A 21208-nucleotide genomic window follows, 5' to 3' on the forward strand; every position below is an offset into this window, starting at 1 on the left:
GGAGCTCGTAATTTAGTCCTCTAGGCTAATATTAAACTGCTCTCGACTGCAATGCTAGATTGGCACATAAATGAAAAGGTCTAGGAATTTTCAGCCTAATCCCAAATGGACATTTGTATGCATCTTAAAACTGCCAAACAAAAGTTTTGTTTCTGCTGAGGACAGCCCCTGTAAAGAACTGCTGGGCTGCACAGAGGAATATTATTTGTACTGTGTAATGTCCAAAGGCTTAAGACGGAGGTCTTCCTATAGCAGGCACTGTATGTACTCGTAAGACAGTAATCATCTGTGCCCTGAATATGCAGTTTAAATAGCACTTGCCTGCACTATGTCTAGCTCTAAGCAGTGTTATCCATTCCTGAATATTCAAGATCACTTTGGCTCTACTGGTCCCACACACTACCCAGTTTGGATATTTAAGTCTGTAGATTTCTCATAGGCAGCCTGGTTTGTAAGTTGAGGAATTCCATAAATTTTATAGAACAATTAAACAGATGTAAATTTTTTTTATTATTATTATTTTTACCTAGACTCAAACGGCCCTTGTTTCTCTAGGGGCCGTACTCGTTTTCTTGTCACTGACAGTTTTGTCAAGTCCACATACTTGGTCTCTCCGTTGCTGTAGGTGAATTCAAGCACACTATTCCATTCACCTTGCACTCTGCAGGCTACAGTGTTTGTTGCATTCTGCTTTACTTCACCTGTGACTCTGGAAAACAAAAAACAACAACAAAAAAAAGACCACAACTGAGAACAGACTGCTAGGGCCTATTCTGACATTTCATTTTGGAAGAAACTGCAAGCTAGTCTTTCACACATTCTAAGTTTTTAAGGCAGTTACTTAAAGTATGTATTTGCATTGAGAAGCTGGGAGAGGGAATAATGAAAAAGTCATTTTTCTATTATTCTTGTGATATTACCCAACAGAACTCAGCTTTTTGGCTTTAACTTAAAACTTGCAAGTCTTTTCACAGGAGAACTGAGCTGAAAAGAAACTGACATATGGGTTACACTCGTAAACCATTACTACAGTTCATATTTTTCTCCTGGATATCAAGCTTGATATTTAACATAAATAATATTTATTTGATATTTATGTTAACAAGCTAACTCTCTCTGTAGAACAATTATCTTCACCTGCTAGCCCTGTAGGCCACTTGCTCTTTATTTTTTAAGTTTATAATGCAAGTATCGCATTAAAAGAGACAATGAGGCAAGAACAGAGGGGAAGATAAATACAAAACTAAGGAGTCGGACTTGGAGATCTGTGTTCCATTCCTGGCTCTGCCAGAGACTTCCTGGGTGACTAAGAGCAACCAGGGTGCTGAGATGGATTCATGCTTCATACAACATTTGGACCCTCAGACAGAAGGTGCTATATATACACACAGTATTATCATCACTCCCATGAGTGCATACTTGGGTGCATGAGTGTGGAAAACAAAAACAAAAAAAAGAACACATGCCCAAAGAACGCATGACAATGGATTTACAATGAAGTGACACTGGAAAGGGAGACTCGAAAGCTTGATTGACCCAGTCAGACTTAGCAACAAATAGCCAAATTTCCCCACCCTTTCATTCAGTGAAGATTCATTCTCCCTTATGAGAGAGTGAAGGAGTGAGGGTTTGCTAGCGATTCAGGCAAGACAAGCAGTCTCTCAGCTGCATGGAGTTCAAGGCTTCACTGGGGATGCCAGCCCCTACCTTACGTACCTCCAGTTATCTGTACAGAATGGATCTACACCATGGTTACTCCCCAGGTTCTCTTTCCCACTGGAAACGAGGTTTGTTCAGTGGTGAGACTGCCGCTGATCCACAGCCACATCTACATTCTGTGGGACTCCGTGTGTGAAGTTACCGTAGCATTAACTTCAGTTACATATATGGTACTCTGAACCACCAGGTGCAAGGAAAGGAAGCCAGGTGCCACTTACGGAGCAGAAAAGGGCTGGCTACTGGCCATATATGACTAGATGAGAATTCCCCTGTGGGATGGAAAGCTCTCAGCTGGCACAATGTTAGTATAGCCCGTACACCTCTCCTGGCCCAAGTGTAGGTGACATGCCAGGGCTGAGCTGGAGCACAACTGCACTCCAGCAGTTCTCAGGTGATTGATGCCAGCTGACGCAGATTAAAACAACATCCCCATGTTTGCCCTAAGCTACACCGGGACTGTGGCTGGAGCTGCACAAGGCGGACAGTGGCTGCCTGGAAGCCCACCCCTCTCTCCCACACTAAGCAGATCTCAGCACAAGAGAGAATCTGGCCCTCTGTGTTTTACTTGTGGGAATATTGCATATTTTTACAAGTCTTTACCAATGTTCAAACAATAAGTTTAATTTTACCCATATGAAAAATTTTGGAGTAGTTACCGGAATATTAGACTGAACAGAATTGATGCATCTTAGCTATACCCTTGTAGTTGAGAAGGACACAATGCAAGAGTCAGACGAACATTAAACTTGAAAATCGTATTTCCATGTGAAGGTTTGTTTTACCAGTTAGCATGGCTCTCCCTACGGTGTACCGATAAAGAGGGTTAAACAGTTTTTGAAAACAACTATGAAGACTAGGCAGTAAAGTACCAGTCCATTGATTTTATGCTGTTTTTGCATCCTCTGCGACTTTTACACATCGCTGAAACTACATTATGAAATTTTCATTTATCTCAATTATATCTCTAAACAGACTGGTGCACTCTGAATGAATTACAGACTAAGATGGCCAGTATGTGTGTTTACACATTTCATGTGTTTATCAGCTTCATATTTAAACTGTAATACAGTTAAACTGACACTGGATGCTTGTACAATTTGAGATATCATAGTGTCAATCACAAATTGGTATCTTTGCTTGACTTAAAGGTAAAACTGGGATTTTAGCTCAATCATGGGTCTTCACAAGTGAGTGATATTCTGCACACTGTTAGTGATCATTATGACCTAAATTTCTTTCTATTAACATTACCTTGCACTGCACAACCATTCCCAGTCCTGAATATCACGCAACCTATGGCAGAACAAGTTTCAGCAAAGACACCACATATGTCTTGATACTGGGTTTTTTAATCATCTAGATTACATTCATATTACTCTGTTGAATATTACTATCCTCAGCAATTCAGTTGGGTACAGTGCAATCTTATCTGGCACAGGGCTGACAGATATCCAACCAATGTCTTACAGCAAGGGTCACTCAAACCAAATCGATAACGGTTGCTGTCACAGCAACATTCACTAGCGGCCCATGTCACTATAACAACGCTGCTACTTGGTCTCGTAGAGAGATTGCTTTGGGTAAAGTCCAAATACCATAATTTCAAAATTTCATTGAAAATATGTTCATGCAACTGTGGCTATATCAATGATAAATGTGACACCAAATAGACCCTCTATGTAAGAGTTTCTAATTTTATGTAGCAATATACTACACCACATAATCACCACCGTATACCACAGAAACATTTCTCCCAAATCACTAACCAGTACAACAATAACAAAATTTGTTAACACACACACAGGTAAAGAAAATGCCATAACAAAATGATTACAAAGTTGGAGACACAATACATATGGTATGAATAAAAAGCAAATATGCTATTTAAGTAATTTTAAAAATGACAAACAAAAAGAACAGGTAAACTTCAATTATCAAAATACCCTGGAGGACACATTAAACCTGTCAACAATTAGATTTTCATCTTCCATATGAATCTTGGGATTTAGGGACAAAAATGTTTTACAAACCCAACTACCTGCATTAATTGCTCCTAGGAGAAGGGGGAGAAATCCACTTGATGCTATCTAACTGACATATGCTCCTGCCTGCAGATTTCTGTGCCCACCAGGGTACTACCCTGGCACCATGGGTCTTCAAGTTTGAGATGCTTTTTACCTTTTATTAAGATAGCCTCCCTAAACTGTTTCTCTGCAACAGCAAATTGCAGAGTCGCAATAAACTGTCAAAGCAAATTACACTTAAAAGCCTTTATTGTTCAGGCCTATTGGACTAAACATAGAAAAAATATGAAATATTTAAGTAAGGGTTTTTAACAACAAGCACTGTGTTCAGTGGATGGTTGAAAAATGAACATGTGATGTCAGGTAACAGAGTATATTAAGGCCCAGAAACTGTTTCACTACAGGACTCCTTTCTATACGTTTCCTTCTTCCATCATTTGAGTGTCTGCATCTTTGTATGGGAGTGCTCAAGATCACATGTCTTACTATACTATGTCTTAAAAGGGATATCATCAGTGTTAATGGGCCCCCAAAGCCATCTAACTTCTCTCTTCCCTTGAATCCAAAATGTCTTAATGTGAAACTCATTCCCAGCCTTTACCTCCATATCACACACAAAGCCTGAGTAAGTGTGTGGGAAACAGAATAGAGACTATGGGGAGAGACTCCAACCCCCAACACTGCACAGCATGCAGTGCATCACATCCTCAGTGTCTACTAAAGCCTTTGGGATGGAATAGCAATGACCACAATGGGTTTTTGGGGGATAATTTAGTGTTATTAATATTTACACGGATTATAGCTTTTGTATTGTATTCACCCCTTTTCTGTATTTAATGAAATTTCATTCATATTTTATTCAATATTACAGAAGTCTGTAAATGTTTCTGTACTATATATTCCTGGTCATGAGACATGCTTTCAGTTAAAACTTATCATTGGCACCCCACTCTCCTTCTCAAACTAACAACCTTGCAGGGTTTTGGTTTTTGTTTTTAATTTGGTTTTTACTGCAAGTTGGAGATTCTTTCATCAAAACAGTAATAGTACTTTGATAACTCAGACAGAAAGTGCAATATAAATACGATGTGCTTTACAAACATTAAACTTCACACCATCCTTTTGAGGTAGATAAGTCATGCATGTTTCACACACACAGTAAAACAAGGCAGAGCAAGGTTAAATGGCTTGCCCAGTCACAAACAAGTCATTGGCAGAGCCAAGAATGAAAACCTAAAAGTCCGGTCTCCTGATCACCTGAACTGGGTGCATGGGTGCACACACACAGATACTCGCAGCCTCGAATTTAACTGACTAATTAGCAATGAAACAGTCTTTTGCTTGTGACGTTTGTGTGGCTAGGCCATGCAATATGCCTCATAACTCCAAAACCCCTCAACAGTTTCAAGAATAGGAAAAAAAAATAATGCATCACTGAATACAGTTTTCTTAGCACAAGGCTACTCAGCATGCAAACAGATGGTGACAAAAAACAGAGGCAAGGTATTCATTTACAGAGTTTGAGTGATACAATATAGGGAGTTCATTAAAATATAAATGAGTGTACTTACCGGTGCAGTTTGCCACCATAGAATGGTTTGGTATGGAAAGTAATGCTTGCAGAATACCCAGTTTTTGCACAATTAACATTGACCTTTCCTCCCAATTCTACCCAAGGAACAGTTAAAATTGATCGAGCATATGCACAAGGTAGAGAAAATGTGTATTCCTCTCCATATTCCAAAAGACTTAAGAGTCCTGCATGCAAAAATAAGAGTCATCAAAATGTTTCCAATTTATAGTACTGAGGCAAGTGGTTGTTGAAGGAAACACATCTAACACACTCAGTAAAACTATCACAATTACAGATTCCAGACACAAAAAGAATTTTGTTAACCCCACAGTGCCATTAGTTAGGTTGTACAACAGACAAGTGCAGACACTGGGTATCATGGGTACCAGTATATTTGCTGTTAGCCTTGAAAACCCACACCCCTCATGTTACAGGTTCAAAAACATGATCCTAAAAACTTAGCTGCTACTATGCCTATACAGCACCAACTGTTCACTTGTAACAGTTCTATTGCTATAATAGTGAGAGAGTCACACTCTGGAACCATACTACAAGCATGAGATGAGCAATGAATTACCGAAGCCAGAGAATTTGGAGTTTGATGTTCACATTTCACTTCCCTCCCACAAGAATAGATGGTACATTCCACCTTTCCTGAAAGGGTGTAGCAGCCTTTGTCCTCCTTCCTGTCACTTCCTTTTTCATTACTGACTTATAAATGAACACAACTGTCTCCTGACTGCTGTTCATGTAATAGTCATTACAATTGATTTTAAAGTGATAACTGTCTCTTAAAAAAAAAAAAAAAAGAAGAAGAAAATGATTTTGTGCTGTGCATATGCCAGCTGATGCCTCCTGTAGCCTTAGGTCACTGTGTTTCTTCTTACACTTGATTTTCACAATTTCTCTTGTATCCTTGTCTTTTTCAGGTTCACCACTTAAACCTTAACTGTCATCACAGTCTTCTGCTCCATCCATGCCTTCTCAGTAGCTGACAGAGACCCTTAAGAAGGCAGCTTTTCACCTCCAAAATGCTGAGGGATCACACCCCCCACGTGAGTTAGGCACAGCTCCTCTCACCTCATGGGCAGATGAGAGAGGCATCAAGTTTTAAAGAAACTGCCTTAGGGCAAACTTCAAATCTTTGAAGAACAGCAGTGCAGAGATGCTCACATGCTCTGTTAAACTGTCTGGAAGGAGACTTCTGCTCCAGGAGTTGCTTTCCTCAGACTCAAAACACTGATTTACGTGTTCCTTGCCTATCCTCATTTTATCAGGAGTGCAGATTATATTCAAACATCTGTGAGTCAGAGTAATTGGGCAACACAAACATGAAGGATAAAAAGAGCTGAGATGGCATCTCCAGTTCAAAACCAGCAAATTGGTGAGTTATATTAAGGGAAAATGGAATCCTGGGATAATGAGCAACATTCTTATTAAAGGGATCCCATTATTAAATGTAAAGAAAATTTAAAGAATCTAAGTGTAAAATATGTTTAGATACAGCAACAGAAAAGTTAACATTTATGTTAAGTATTTTATGTTGTACATTCTAATTTGGTTTGTGCTTTGGAGACATAATAAAAAAGTTAGTTTAGATTGTACAAATTGTACTTTTGCTTCAAAACCTCATGTTGTGTTTCTAGATACATAGTCTTGCTTTTCTGCAATACTATAGCCCCGTGGAGGTTTGTGATCTTACACCATCTTTTGATTGTTTCTGCCAGGTACATGTGGCATCTTCTGTACTCCGTAATAAACAAATATGTCATCTAACAACAGGACTTTAAGGTTTCTCAGAGTCTCTTTCTCAAGGTAAATGGAGGAGACCCAGGGGTATTTTGTTAAAAAAACAAAAACCAAAACCAAACCACCTTAAAATACCCTATAAACAACCCTACAAATGAATTCTTTTGAAAATCCTATAGATGAAACTCCTGAGCAAAATTCGTTTGTTATTCTGACACTGGAGTTCACAGAACTTAATTTTATATTTATCCAACTGATATTTTTAACCACCTTCCAGTTCTGCAGTGAATAAATTACTCACCTTCACCAACCATTGTTACTCCTATTGACATTCCCAAGAATTTACTTTTTGTCCAGACATGAGCATTTACACACATCTTCTTCTCTACACATTCAGCGTAAAACCCTGAGACGGGAGGATGATGGGACACTTGCTCAGCTACAAATCTCACTGTATAGTAGTCTGGCTCCACTTGGCCCTCTGGCTCTTGTGAAAGAGTGGCTTGCTCTGAGAGGGAGTGGGATGAAGAGTTACTATTTGAGTCAGAGGGTACTTCGCCCTTAGCCATCCTCCAAGAGCAGTGAAACGTTTCTCCGATGATTGGATTGTATGGTTTCTTAGCAATTGCTCCTTTGCGACCTTCATGAAATGAAGTGAGATAATATTCAACAAAGCGGATCATCCTCTCCTCCGGGGTTGCTCCATTTGTGATTGCAATGAAGAGGTCCGGGTGAGACATGAAGTCTGCATACATCTCCAGCAAAGAACGTTTCTCTAAAATAAAAGTTGGAAGAACCACCTGAAATAAAGACAAAAAACTATAACAACTTAAAAGTAAGTAGACTATATGTTTATGAACAAATTCTTGAAGTAATCACAATACAAAAGGAATGGGAAATAGGGATACAATACTTTTAACAGAGATGCAAAGTCCATACTGGCACCAATAAGCAAAATGTTCTCAGGATAATGGGAATGACATGAAAAAGAAAGTTTTAAACTTATTTTTAATGAAAGACTTAACACAAAAAGCAACGCAAAAAACTTATGGTGGAGTAAACACCAAAACCTAACAGAACTTACTCAAAAATGGGAAACAGCCATAAAGAAAGGGAAAACATGACTGACAATTTGTTATGAGGAAAAGGGGAAGAATAAAAACAAACCTGAACTTAACTACCTTATTATCAATGGCAGTAAGGACCAAGTTATGGGAGAACTAAACTGAACCCTGATTGAGCAGGGATAGTAAAAATGTGGCCTATGGGTACCTTCATTTTTAATGCAGGAATGCAAGCTCCACCAAGCAGACCACCACTCAGATCAGAGAAACTTGAAAAACCCAATCTCGTATGGTGAGGAGAAAGCTTTTCTGGCCAAATATCCTCAACTTTGCAGAGTCTAACCTTTAATTTTAAAAAAGTTTCTAGTCTAGTTGCAAAGAAAATCTCCCCATCTTCCATGTATAAACTAAGAATACATCAGTGGCAGCCTAATCATCCCAGATCTGCAAAACACAGTTCCAGTGTCTCTGCTTCCATACCATGCTTCCCCAAGCCATGCAGAGGGACAACTAATTAGGTTTTGTCAAGTCTTCACTGCTGCTACTGGGATCCTCCAGGAAAGCAGTGAAACTGACAAGTAGCCGCCAATTTCTTTCTGCTACCTTTAGATAAAGTTCTGAGCAGCAGGAAAGCTGTGAGTGGGAGGTCAAGATAGCAGAGACCTCTTACTTCCCAGCAGCAAACAGAAAACAGAGAATGAAAGAGTAGCAGAACTCCATTGCTTGCGAATGCCAGGATGCTCTGGGGCTGGGAACTGAATGAAAGAACATTCATTCTCCATTTTAACAGCCAGATGAGGATTGGAGAAAAAGGGAACTCATTTATAAAACTTGCTAGCCAGAGACTGCTAAAGAAGATACACAAAGCTTATGCTCAAATAAATTGGTTAGTCTCTAAGGTGCCACAAGTACTCCTTTTCTTTTTGCGAATACAGACTAACAGGCTGTTACTCTGAAACACACAAAGCTGGTTCTAGAGTCAGCCCCTTCCTCTCTCCCAGCAGTTGGGGGCAAGGTTGCCCCTGGATGACTCCTTCTGTCTTCATCTTGAGCCCTCTAGTTACTAAGAATCTGGTGAAACCTCCAACCCCTTTGTGTTAGGGTGTGGAGATGAGGGGATGTGAGAGAGTGGTATGCAGATGTGTCAAAAGTGGAGGGAGAGGAAGAGAAAATATTGGAGAGAAGTAAAGAAAGTAGGGAGAGAAAGAGCTGCAAGAAGGAGAGAAAGGGGATGAAGAGAGAAAATTTCATCTCTCTCTTTACACACACACAGTTACAGCATACAGCTGTTACTTTAAACTGTAGGGAGGTGACTTTAGGGTGGTACAGTAAGCTATATTTTATCTCTCTCTCTCTAAGTGGCTAGTAGACATCAAATACATGTTTCAAGTCCTGCAGATCAGGCTGAAGTTGGGACCTGAAGTCTCTACAGGCTGAAACTCTACAGAAATAGCTACTATCTATTCCATTTTACACAAAATAGGTGCGTTTCCACAAGTTTCTAGCAAATTGCCATATGGCATTTGGATGGACAAAGGTTAAGTGTCACTTCACTTCCACTACAGCCAGCTTTCACACCTTGGTTACTTACTCTTGTTAAATCCATGCCAAGTTTCAGCTGAGATAGGAGATGTAAGATAACACTGCGCTGTTCTTCCACTGCTCCAAGGTCATCCTCTTTGTTAACACATGTATCCTCCAGCTCCTCATCTGGATTTATTTCTTCAGGTTCCTAGTGTGAGAAATCCACAGTTACAAGTGTCATTTCAAAGACCTAATGGACTAAAAAGGTAAAGCTTAGCCTGTGCCTCATGGGGCAGGAGAAGCAACTGTAAAAAAACCAAACAGAGAAATCTCTCAGACTGGGATTGGTCTCAAATGAGCTTCCACAGAAAACGAGACCACTATATTACCACAAGTGTTCCACTTCTCCTTCTGCTGATGCTACACCATGTTGTACTCACAAATGAAAGACAGTACAGAGGTTTTTAAGAACAGGTTGAACACACACCTGCCAAGGGTATAGGTTTACTTAGTCCTGCCTCAGAGCAGGGGGCTGGAGTTGATGACATCTTTGAGGTCACTTCCAGCCCTATGTTTCTATTATCCTATAAATCTAAGTCACTGAGGGTAATTATATTCCAATCACAGACAATGTAGTAATCAAAACACGTCTTACATACTTGCCCTATGTTTAAATCCTTTGGTGAGACAAATGAACCTAGAATGAACTTTGTAAAGGTAAGGAGTTATTCATCTTAAGGGTAATTCTGCTTCTTGGCCTATAGGGGTTGCTATCTGTCTGTATTACGGAAAGAAAAAAAGTCTACGTGAATAGAATCATAGAATATCAGAGTTGGAAGGGACCTCAAAAGGTCATCTAGTCCAACCCCCTGCTCAAAGCAGGGCCAATCCCAAATTTTTGCCCCAGATCCCTAAATGGCCCTCAAGGATTGAGCTCACAACCCTGAGTTTTAAATACTTAATTTCAACCTAGTCTATATTTTTAGGTTTCTTATACAAACTCTACTGAAAGATATTATAAAACAGAAAAGTGAGTCGATATTGTTACATGCATATAGAATAATAATTACCCTAAACATATAATCTTTCCCAAAGAGTTGTTTAGTGTCAAAAACACACAATTCTCAGAAACCAAGTTGCCTACAACCGCAACTTAAAAACCTGTTTCACAATCTTCATTATTCTTGTATTTTACAAGAATGTTTTTGCACTTCAAAATAATTGATAATTTAGAGTACTGAAAACACAACAGAATTCAACATCTTTTTAACTGCTCTGAAGTGATTAGTTTTTTCAATATAAAGATTGAAATAGAAGTATTTTATAACTTATTTTCCTAGATGATATTACATTTTTCTAACAACTAATTTCGCTCATCTACCCTCTGCTGAGCAATTTTCAAAAGTAGTTTATACTGTAAATACTTGGAAAAATCCAATTTATTCACTGCACACTGATTTCTAATATTAAAATGACACTAACTGGAATAATGTGTACATTTAAATATTTTAAACTGATGCTTTAATTTGCGCCTTCCCCATACCTCTTAACACATTTCATTCATATTTCACCCTGCAGCTGTTTACTAGAAAAAGACAGACTTGTCTACAAACCAACAAAACATTTAATTCAGAAGTGGTCCTCCTTTTTCTACTCAAATGTCTGTACGGGGGGGAACCTTCACTGTATAAAAATATTGCTAAATATCTGCAGATAATCCTGCAAGCAAAAACATTCCTCATAGAACTTGGGCTGTCACATTACCTTACCCTTGTTAGATGGCAGGGCTCTGGCACAGACTGCTCCTCTATGACAGATGCTGGCTTGTTTGGCTCTGATGAAAAATTTTGAGCTGCTCCATTTCTGAAATGGTTTGACAAAGATATCTTTGGTTCCAACCAACTGATCGTTGTCCCTGAAGCAAAAGAAAGTGTGCGCTGAAACTTATTCATACTCTGGGAGTTCAATAAAAGATGTTTTCGAGTAAGCACTTTTTGAAAAAGCTGCAAGCAGTTAACCTTGTTCAAAAAACAAGGTGAGTGCACCAGGACAACACCTTCTTTGATCATTAGCATGAGCAATGTGATTGGGCGGCTGTAATATATGCAACTTGTACTGGAGAATAAGATAATGTTATAAAAGGTGTAATCAGACACTAGAAAAAGAACCCAATCTAACTGGAATGTTATGTAACCACTTGGATAAGTTTTTGCACCAATTAAAGAAATGGGAGCAATAGCTCATTCTCAAACTTCTGTCAGTTTCAGAAATCTAAAACAAAACTATATTTTGGCATTGTTTCCTCTGGAAAAAGTACTTGTCTTTTCTCAGTTGAAGGAACAACATGCTATGATGAATAAATAATAGCCGCTCAAAGAGATAGCAGCAGTACCTGGAAAGCTATCACCCACTAATTTAATGATTCAAGTGTCTAGTTACTCTCAGCTAGTCTATCAGAATGGATACAATTCCTCATCAATAATGAAAATGTTCCATTTTATTTCAAAGGCTAATGTACAGTAGACACCAATAAAGTTCTATTAAAAACACATACAAATGTTACGAGACAGAAACATTCTGGCTATAACACGAACCCAGAAGCAAAAGAATTAGTAACAACTTGGAATCTTCTGTCCATAATTCCGTATTCTGCATTTAGGTAAATTAAAAGAAATTAGGGAAGTTCAGGAAAAAAAACCAACATATTGGACATTTCTATCCTTATAGAAGATAGAAATGTAAAGGAGGTTTCATGTAAAGGAGGATCAGAAAAATGGAGTAGCCTTTTTATGAGGGCAACTTGTGTGCATGGGTGCTGGAACTAGGGGCGAGGCACCCCCCCTCGGCTTGAAGTGGTTTCCATCATTTACAGGGTTTACAGTTTTGTTCAATGGCTTTCAGAACCCCCACTAGAAAAACTGTTCCAAAGCCACTGTTTGTGTGATAGAGTTGTCTAAAATATCTTAGCTAAACAGTTTTGCCTGGACTCAGTAGTAAAACTCAGCTTTGTGTGGCAAGATTTAATCTTCATGGAAACAAGAAGAATATTACCATTGCTTGCATTAGCATCTAGATAAACAGTAATCTCTCATCAGTCTGTCAATCTTTTTTGTGTCAGAAATTATACTTTCAGCATGTTAATTGACAGGATAGAATAAACAAATTCTGTATTTTGCAGAATTCAGGTCAACAGTTTGAAGCCTTCCAATAACCTACACATTCTCAAACTTAACAATTAAAATATCTTGTGATTTGCAGTTCACCTTGACAGTAGGTCCAAGCATTTTTTTGTTCATACTCTCGTTCAGTCCTGAGGGTGTGTAGCAGATGCCCACTGTCATATCTAACTTGTATTCCTTGTATTCTAACTCAAGACATATACCACCACATTCACAGATTCATAGATACCAAGGCCAGATGAGATTATTATTATCCAGTTCTTAGCTATCAAATTGTATCTTGCTTTTAAGTACGTTTTCCACCTCTTCTGCACTACTCAGTTATACACACCCAGTAGGTCTTTGTCTATTTAGTATCACTTCTAGTTTGTTATATCCTGCATTTCTAGCATTAGACATGCTGACACATTTAGTCTTCTTCATCTAATCAAAGAAGTTACAGTAGGAAATGGCCTATTAGACCATCCAGCTTATCTTTCTAAAGCTTTTATTATTTTCTAAATCTTTCCATCTTTTATTTAGGAACTTCATCCTCACCTTAATTTGTATGTCAAAAGTCTGTAACAGATCATTTGGGTTAAGCAAGAAATCCTTAACCTTCCATAAACAAGTTTTAAAGCTTGCCTAAAGACTCTGCAATTCAGGTCAGTACCCCTCTTAGTTAAGTGGAGGCCATCCAATCCAAATAGGCTTTCATCAAAGCTGACATTCCAATGCTTAAAGAATTGCAACCCTTTTTCTCTATACCTGCCATACAGGCATTCTTTTGTACCCACTTCCAGGCTTTTCCTTCCTTCTGGATTTTGTGAGAAAAATCACATGCACTGCTCCCATCTTCAGTTCTTCCCACGGGCTCCTAAAATATTTCATGATTAAGGATGGTTCTCTTGGGCAGTGTTTGTTTCCACACAAACTATATTTGTAAAGAATTCTAGTGACTTTTCATTGATTTGTTACTCTTATTGTGGCGTTGTTAGCCTTGGCACCTGATAGGCAATATACCATGAAAGTTCTGAATGATATTTTTAAAGAAGAAAAAACATGCACACCAACCTACATCACTGTTCAACTTTTTCCTGTTCAGTGATTTTTAAGACCACCAAAAAACAATTCACAGATTACAGCTTCTCCACAAAGATGCATATAAAATGCTGTAATTCAAGTGGTCCAAATGGGACTGCACTTCTCCCAGATCTCCCCCTGGAACTGTAACGGCTCCAAATTTTCTAACATTAGCAGTACACAAGATTAAGAACTAAGAGAAAGCCCTTCTGCTCTTTGGCCAATCTGCACTTGAAGGTTTAATCAGTATCTCCAGCCCCTTATATTAAAAATCTTATTTTGTATGAGAAATAGTTAATCTGCATGCAGTAGCTGCTTTTTAACAGGAAACAATTTTCCCAAGTACAGTGGGTTTTTTAGTTTGTTGTAAGTTAAAGCCACAAAAAGAGTCAAAGTTTTGGACAAGCACCTTTCAAATTTCCATCTTAAAAATTAAACCTTGAAGTTATAAAGGCACAAAGATGGTTTACCCCTACAATGTAGTTGTTTAAAACCACATCGTCTAATTTTTGTTTAAAGAGCGCTAAAAAAAAATTATTACTGTACAATTCATCAGTTCTTGTTGCAAAAAACAGTTCAGCATAGCTGGGAATCTCAAAATATACATAATGCAAAACATACTACAATACCTTTAATATATTCCCATCATGTAAGTAACTTCACTAGCTTATTACAATCATCATCAAGAGGCTGGTATAATTGTAGCTATTCAGTAGAAACCATTTGCTTCCTTAAAAGCTTTTACGAACACAAAAACACCCAATAGATATACTAAAATTAACATATTAATGTATAAAGAGACTCACAAAAGGAAAAGGCACATATTCAAATGTGCACAAATTAAGTGAAAACAGTTCTGGTAAACATCTGCTTGCATGAAAATGAACAATTAGAGACAAACACATGCTCTGTGCACACACAGGCACAGCATATTGTTCCATAACAATTACTACTTGAAGAAATCATAGAATCATAGAATATCAGGGTTGGAAGGGACCCCAGAAGGTCATCTAGTCCAACCCCCTGCTCAAAGCAGGACCAATTCCCAGTTAAATCATCCCAGCCAGGGCTTTGTCAAGCCTGACCTTAAAAACCTCTAAGGAAGGAGATTCTACCACCTCCCTAGGTAACGCATTCCAGTGTTTCACCACCCTCTTAGTGAAAAAGTTTTTCCTAATATCCAATCTAAACCTCCCCCACTGCAACTTGAGACCATTACTCCTCGTTCTGTCATCTGCTACCATTGAGAACAGTCTAGAGCCATCCTCTTTGGAACCCCCTTTCAGGTAGTTGAAAGCAGCTATAAAATCCCCCCTCATTCTTCTCTTCTGCAGGCTAAACAATCCCAGCTCCCTCAGCCTCTCCTCATAACTCATGTGTTCCAGTCCCCTAATCATTTTTGTTGCCCTTCGCTGGACTCTCTCCAATTTATCCACATCCTTCTTGAAGTGTGGGGCCCAAAACTGGACACAGTACTCCAGATGAGGCCTCACCAATGTCGAATAGAGGGGAACGATCACGTCCCTCGATCTGCTCGCTATGCCCCTACTTATACATCCCAAAATGCCATTGGCCTTCTTGGCAACAAGGGCACACTGCTGACTCATATCCAGCTTCTCGTCCACTGTCACCCCTAGGTCCTTTTCCGCAGAACTGCTGCCTAGCCATTCGGTCCCTAGTCTGTAGCTGTGCATTGGGTTCTTCCGTCCTAAGTGCAGGACCCTGCACTTATCCTTATTGAACCTCATCAGATTCCTTTTGGCCCAATCTTCCAATTGGTCTAGGTCCTTCTGTATCCTATCCCTCCCCTCCAGCGTATCTACCACTCCTCCCAGTTTAGTATCATCCGCAAATTTGCTGAGAGTGCAATCCACACCATCCTCCAGATCATTTATGAAGATATTGAATAAAACCGGCCCCAGGACCGACCCCTGGGGCACTCCACTTGATACCGGCTGCCAACTAGACATGGAGCCATTGATCACTACCCGTTGAGCCCGACAATTTAGCCAGCTTTCTACCCACCTTATGGTGCATTCATCCAGCCCATACTTCCTTAACTTGCTGACAAGAATACTATGGGAGACCGTGTCAAAAGCTTTGCTAAAGTCAAGAAACAATACATCCACTGCTTTCCCTTCATCCACAGAACCAGTAATCTCATCATAAAAGGCGATTAGATTAGTCAGGCATGACCTTCCCTTGGTGAATCCATGCTGGCTGTTCCTGATCACTTTCCTCTCATGCAAGTGCTTCAGGATTGATTCTTTGAGGACCTGCTCCATGATTTTTCCAGGGACTGAGGTGAGGCTGACTGGCCTGTAGTTCCCAGGATCCTCCTTCTTCCCTTTTTTAAAGATTGGCACTACATTAGCCTTTTTCCAGTCATCCGGGACTTCCCCGGTTCGCCACGAGTTTTCAAAGATAATGGCCAGTGGCTCTGCAATCACAGCCGCCAATTCCTTCAGCACTCTCGGATGCAACTCGTCCGGCCCCATGGACTTGTGCACGTCCAGCTTTTCTAAATAGTCCCTAACCGCCTCTATCTCCACAGAGGGCTGGCCATCTCTTCCGCATTTTGTGATGCCCAGCGCAGCAGTCTGGGAGCTGACCTTGTTCGTGAAGACAGAGGCAAAAAAAGCATTGAGTACATTAGCTTTTTCCACATCCTCTGTCACTAGGTTGCCTCCCTCATTCAGTAAGGGGCCCACACATTCCTTGGCTTTCTTCTTGTTGCCAACATACCTGAAGAAACCCTTCTTGTTACTCTTGACATCTCTGGCTAGCTGCAGCTCCAGGTGCGATTTGGCCCTCCTGATAACATTCCTACATGCCCGAGCAATATTTTTATACTCTTCCCTGGTCATATGTCCAACCTTCCACTTCTTGTAAGCTTCTTTTTTATGTTTAAGATCCGCTAGGATTTCACCATTAAGCCAAGTTGGTCGCCTGCCATATTTACTATTCTTTCGACTCATCGGGATGGTTTGTCCCTGTAACCTCAACAGGGATCATCTTCTCTAATTTAAGAGACAGGGTAATTTTATATTCAACCCAATCTGAAGTTTCCGATAAGATGATTTCTGCCTCAAAAAGGCGCATAGCTTAACGTCCCTTATCTACTATTCCTGTAAAAACTGGATTAAGCTAAATCAAAGTAGGAGTAGCCACATACAAACTTGAACGGTGAAAGCTTGTGCATAGACAAGGCCTAGAATTAGAACTTAATGTTTGTAGTGTAAAATTTTAAAAAATATAGGCTATGTTCATGTCACTACTTCAGAGTGACACTAAAGTTCTAAAATAGAACAGTGATAGAATTCACTGGAGCAATTTCTCTTTTTTTTTTTAAACCCAAACAGAAGAAAATTATGTTTTTCAAAACCCCTGACACAGTTCATGCCCCAAAGAATTTCCAAGCCCATAAAATTTTGCCTCCATCATCACTGCTGTCAAGCATGCTATGCACATATTGGTTCCAGCCAAACCCACAGGTGCCTTTCCCGTGATTGCTCGATCCCCGCTCTACTCCCAGCCTCGCCCCCAACTCCACCCCTTCCATGAGGCTCCACCCTATGTCTTCTCTCCCCTTCCCCAAAGTCTCCGCCCCAACCCGCCCCCTCCATGCCCCTATTCCAACTCCTTCCCCAAATCCCCGCCCCAACCTCACCTCCTCCCCTGAGTGTCCCACAGTCATGCTCCTCCCCCTCCCTCCCCAGAGTGTGCTAACATTGCCAAACAGCTGTTTGACAGTGGCCGGGCAGGAAGCGCTGGGAGGTAGGCGGAGCACTCAGGGTAGGGGGCGGATGTAGAGGGGTTGGGGGGTGGGGTGAGGGGAGCTTGGCTGCCAGTGGGTGCAGAGCACCCACTAATTTTTCCCCATCAGTGCTCCAGCCCCGGAGCACCCATGGAGTCGGCACCTATGCTACACCCCAGAGGTAGCCTCATTTTTGTGGTGCTGCATGCACAATAACATGCTCTGAGATCCTTGAAAACGAAAAGCAGCTGTATAAATGTAACTGCATGTTACCGCACGTTGTGATACCTTGTGAAAGAAGAGGCACGCTGAAATGAGAGCAACAAGTTTTGACAAAGTCTGAGCCACAACAGTAATCCTAATCTTAACTACAAAATAATTTGTCATTAAGATTTTTTTGCATTAAATAGGTATATATTAAATACTGTTCTTAATCTTTTGCTTTGATCAGCTAACATTCTGATTTATAACAATGCATATCAGGGAAAATGCAACCTCGATGGAACTACTATAAGGTGAGTGCAAAACTGGTTGGAAAACCGTTCCCAGAGAGCAGTTATCAGTGGTTCACAGTCATGCTGGAAGGGCATAATGAGTGGGATCCCGCAGGGATCAGTTCTGGGTCTGGTTCTGGTTCTGTTCAATACCTTCATCAATGATTTAGATAATGGCATACAGAGTACACTTATAAAGTTTGTGGATGATACCAAGCTGGGAGGGGTTACAAGTGCTTTAGAGAATAGGATTAAAACTCAAAATGATCTGGACAAATTGGAGAACTGGTCTGAAGTAAATAGGATGAAATTCAATAAGGACAAATGCAAAGTACTCCATTTAGGAAGGAACAATCCCATTTTGTGTGTGTGCAACTGAAATGACTGCCTAGGAAGGAGTACTGCGGAAAGGGATCTGGGAGTCATAGTGGACCACAAACTAAATGAAAAAGTGAACATCCTTCTGGGATGTATTAGCAGGAGTGTGGTAAGCAAGACACGAGAGGTAATTCTTCTGCTCTACTCCGAGCTGATTAGGCCTCAACTGGAGTATTGTGTCCAGGTCTGGGTGCCACATTTCATGAAGGACGTGGAGTCCTTAGAGAGAGTCCAGAGAAGAGCTACAAAAATTATTAAAGTCTAGAAAACATGACCTATGAGGGAAGACTGAAAAAAATTGGGTTTGTTTAGTCTGGAAAAAGAGAAGAAAGAGGGGACATGATAACTTTCAAGTATGTAAAAGGTTGTTACACGGAGGAGGAAGAAAAATATGTTTTTTCTTAACCGCTGAGGATAGGACAAGAAGCAATAGGCTTAAATTGCAGCAAGAGAGGTTTAGGTTGGACATAAGGAAAAGCTTCCTGTCAGGGTGGTTAAGATCCAGAATAAATTGCCTAAGGAGGTTGTGGAATCTCTGTTATTGGAGATTTTTAAGAGCAGGTTAGACACAAACCTGTTAGCAATGGTATAGATAATACTTAGTCCTGCCACGAGTGCAGTGGACTGGACTTGATGACCTCTCGAGGTCCCTCCCAGTCCTATGATAGTATGATTTTGAGTGTGTTTGGTTTTTTTTTAAATTAATTTTAGGGAATCTGAAATGTCTTGAGAACACTAATGGCTGAGAAAGGAAATGACAAATTAGCTTTAAAGGGCTTCTGCTGAAAGATGTAGAAGGAATCAAAGGTAATGGGAAGGTTCCATGATTCCCACCACCAGGCGACATTTGAAAATAAATATCCACCAACTGCTCCTGTCAATTTAATGGTCTATAAGCCACCATGAACACCTCTGGCTCAACAAACCTATGCACCACTACAGACTAGAGACCGAATGGCTAGGCAGCAGTTCTGCAGAAAAGGACCTAGGGGTTACAATGGAAGAGAAGCTGGATATGAGTCAGCAGTGTGCCCTTGTTGCCAAGAAGGCCAATGGCATTTTGGGATGTATAAGTAGGGGCATTGCCAGCAGATCGAGGGACGTGATCGTTCTCCTCTATTCGACATTGGTGAGGCCTCATCTGGAGTACTGTGTCCAGTTTTGGGCCCCACACTACAAGAAGGATGTGGGAAAAATTGGAAAACGTCCAGAGGAGGGCAACAAAAATGATTAGGGGACTGGAACACATGACTTATGAGGAGAGGCTGAGGGAACTGGGATTGTTTAGTCTGCAGAAGAGAAGAATGAGGGGTATTTGATAGCTGCTTTCAACTACCTGAAAGGGGGTTCCAAAGAGGATGGATCTAGACTGTTCTCAGAGGTAGTGGATGACAGAATGAGGAGTAATGGTCTCAAGTTGCAGTGGGGGAGGCTTAGGTTGGATATTAGGAAAAAACTTTCACTAGGAGGGCGGTGAAACACTGGAATGTGTTACCTAGGGAGGTGGTGGAATCTCCTTCCTTAGAAGTTTTTAAGGTCAGACTTGACAAAGCCCTGGCTGGGATAAATTTAGTTGGGGATTGGTCCTGCTTTGAGCAGGAGGTTGGACTAGATGACCTCCTGAGGTCCCTTCCAACCCTGATATTCTAGGATTCTATGAAACAAGGGGCTAGACTGAGCCTTTAGTCTTAGTACTGTGTGGAGAGCAGCATGTAGCCATGCCTCCCCAAGAAGAGCAGTAGAAAGGACTGTGACTCAGTCACATCTCTCCAGTTCATCCCTTTCCCGGGAAAAAGAGTAAGTTGCACCCCACACCTCATGCCTGGAGATGAACATGGGCTGGAGCAACACCTTTGCCTGATCTCCACCCCACTATTCACATAAGAAGGGAGAGTCCTGACAGCACTACTGTGGTCACAAAAACTGGAGAGTTACACTTCCCACCACCTATGCGATTGCTTCAGGACTAGAGACAACCTGCCCTAAAAAAAAAGGTAATCATGCAGGAACATAATAACTGCCATACTGAATCAGACTAGTGATCCAACTAACCCGGTACCAAGTCTCTACCAGAGGCTGCTTCAGAAGAAGGTGAAAGAAACCTTGCAGAAGGCAGTTTTGGGATAACCAACCCACAGGAAGATAAATTCAGTAGAATCAGCATTTCAATTAAAATCAATTAATTCTAGGCTTTATGCTTCTGTCACACAGAATGTAGACCTTTACCTTAATCCATGACCTACCTGGTAATGATCCCTTCTGCTGCGATGCATGTTGTAGTTGGAGAATATGGAAGCAGTCATTTAAGCAGTTCATAGTGGCCATGGAAGTTGCTTTCAGCATTAACAGGTCTGGATCCAAGGATGTAAGGTGACCAGAGGCAGGAAGGCATTCTATGTTTCTAATCAAGTCTCTCTGCTGTCCCTCAGCCTGAGACATCATCTACCAAACAAAACAGTGCTGGTGTCAGAGAAGAGGATAGACATTTTTGTGGTATACAGCTATACTGAAGTGCTTCGCAAACAGACAACCCTGAAGAATATTACAAACTTAATATAAGTCCCAAAGAATTAATAAGAATTAGTTTTATATGTGTCAAAAATAAAAGTACATCTTGTCACCTAAAATGTATGGTTAAAGATGAATTTATATTTTTCTTTTACAGTTTAACACATTTCTGTGCTG

At 40.4% G+C, this 21208-nt stretch overlaps 2 protein-coding genes across 4 annotated transcripts in view; one reads left to right on the forward strand and one right to left on the reverse strand.

The window, feature by feature from the left end:
- Window positions 1-7116, forward strand: part of LOC140895462 (TGF-beta receptor type-2) — an 84923-nt gene extending 77807 nt beyond the window's left edge. For 2 of the 3 annotated variants that reach the window (XM_073305185.2, XM_073305187.2), the window contains one exon: window positions 6246-7116. The gene's annotated coding sequence lies outside the window, so the exon portion shown is untranslated. The remainder of the gene's footprint in view (window positions 1-6245) is intronic. The other variant, XM_073305186.2, reaches the window with a different exon arrangement.
- OSBPL11 (oxysterol binding protein like 11) overlaps window positions 1-21208 on the reverse strand; it is a 72528-nt gene that overhangs the window by 10470 nt on the left and 40850 nt on the right. The window contains exons 6-11 of the mRNA XM_073305184.2: window positions 20767-20965; window positions 11423-11568; window positions 9721-9861; window positions 7367-7865; window positions 5315-5501; window positions 527-709 (exon numbers count right to left, since the gene is read on the reverse strand). Of these exons, the coding sequence (XP_073161285.1) occupies window positions 527-709; window positions 5315-5501; window positions 7367-7865; window positions 9721-9861; window positions 11423-11568; window positions 20767-20965 (1355 nt within the window). The remainder of the gene's footprint in view (window positions 1-526; window positions 710-5314; window positions 5502-7366; window positions 7866-9720; window positions 9862-11422; window positions 11569-20766; window positions 20966-21208) is intronic.

Source organism: Lepidochelys kempii, chromosome 11 (assembly GCF_965140285.1).
Source record: "Lepidochelys kempii isolate rLepKem1 chromosome 11, rLepKem1.hap1, whole genome shotgun sequence".
Classification (NCBI taxonomy): Eukaryota; Metazoa; Chordata; order Testudines; family Cheloniidae; genus Lepidochelys; species Lepidochelys kempii.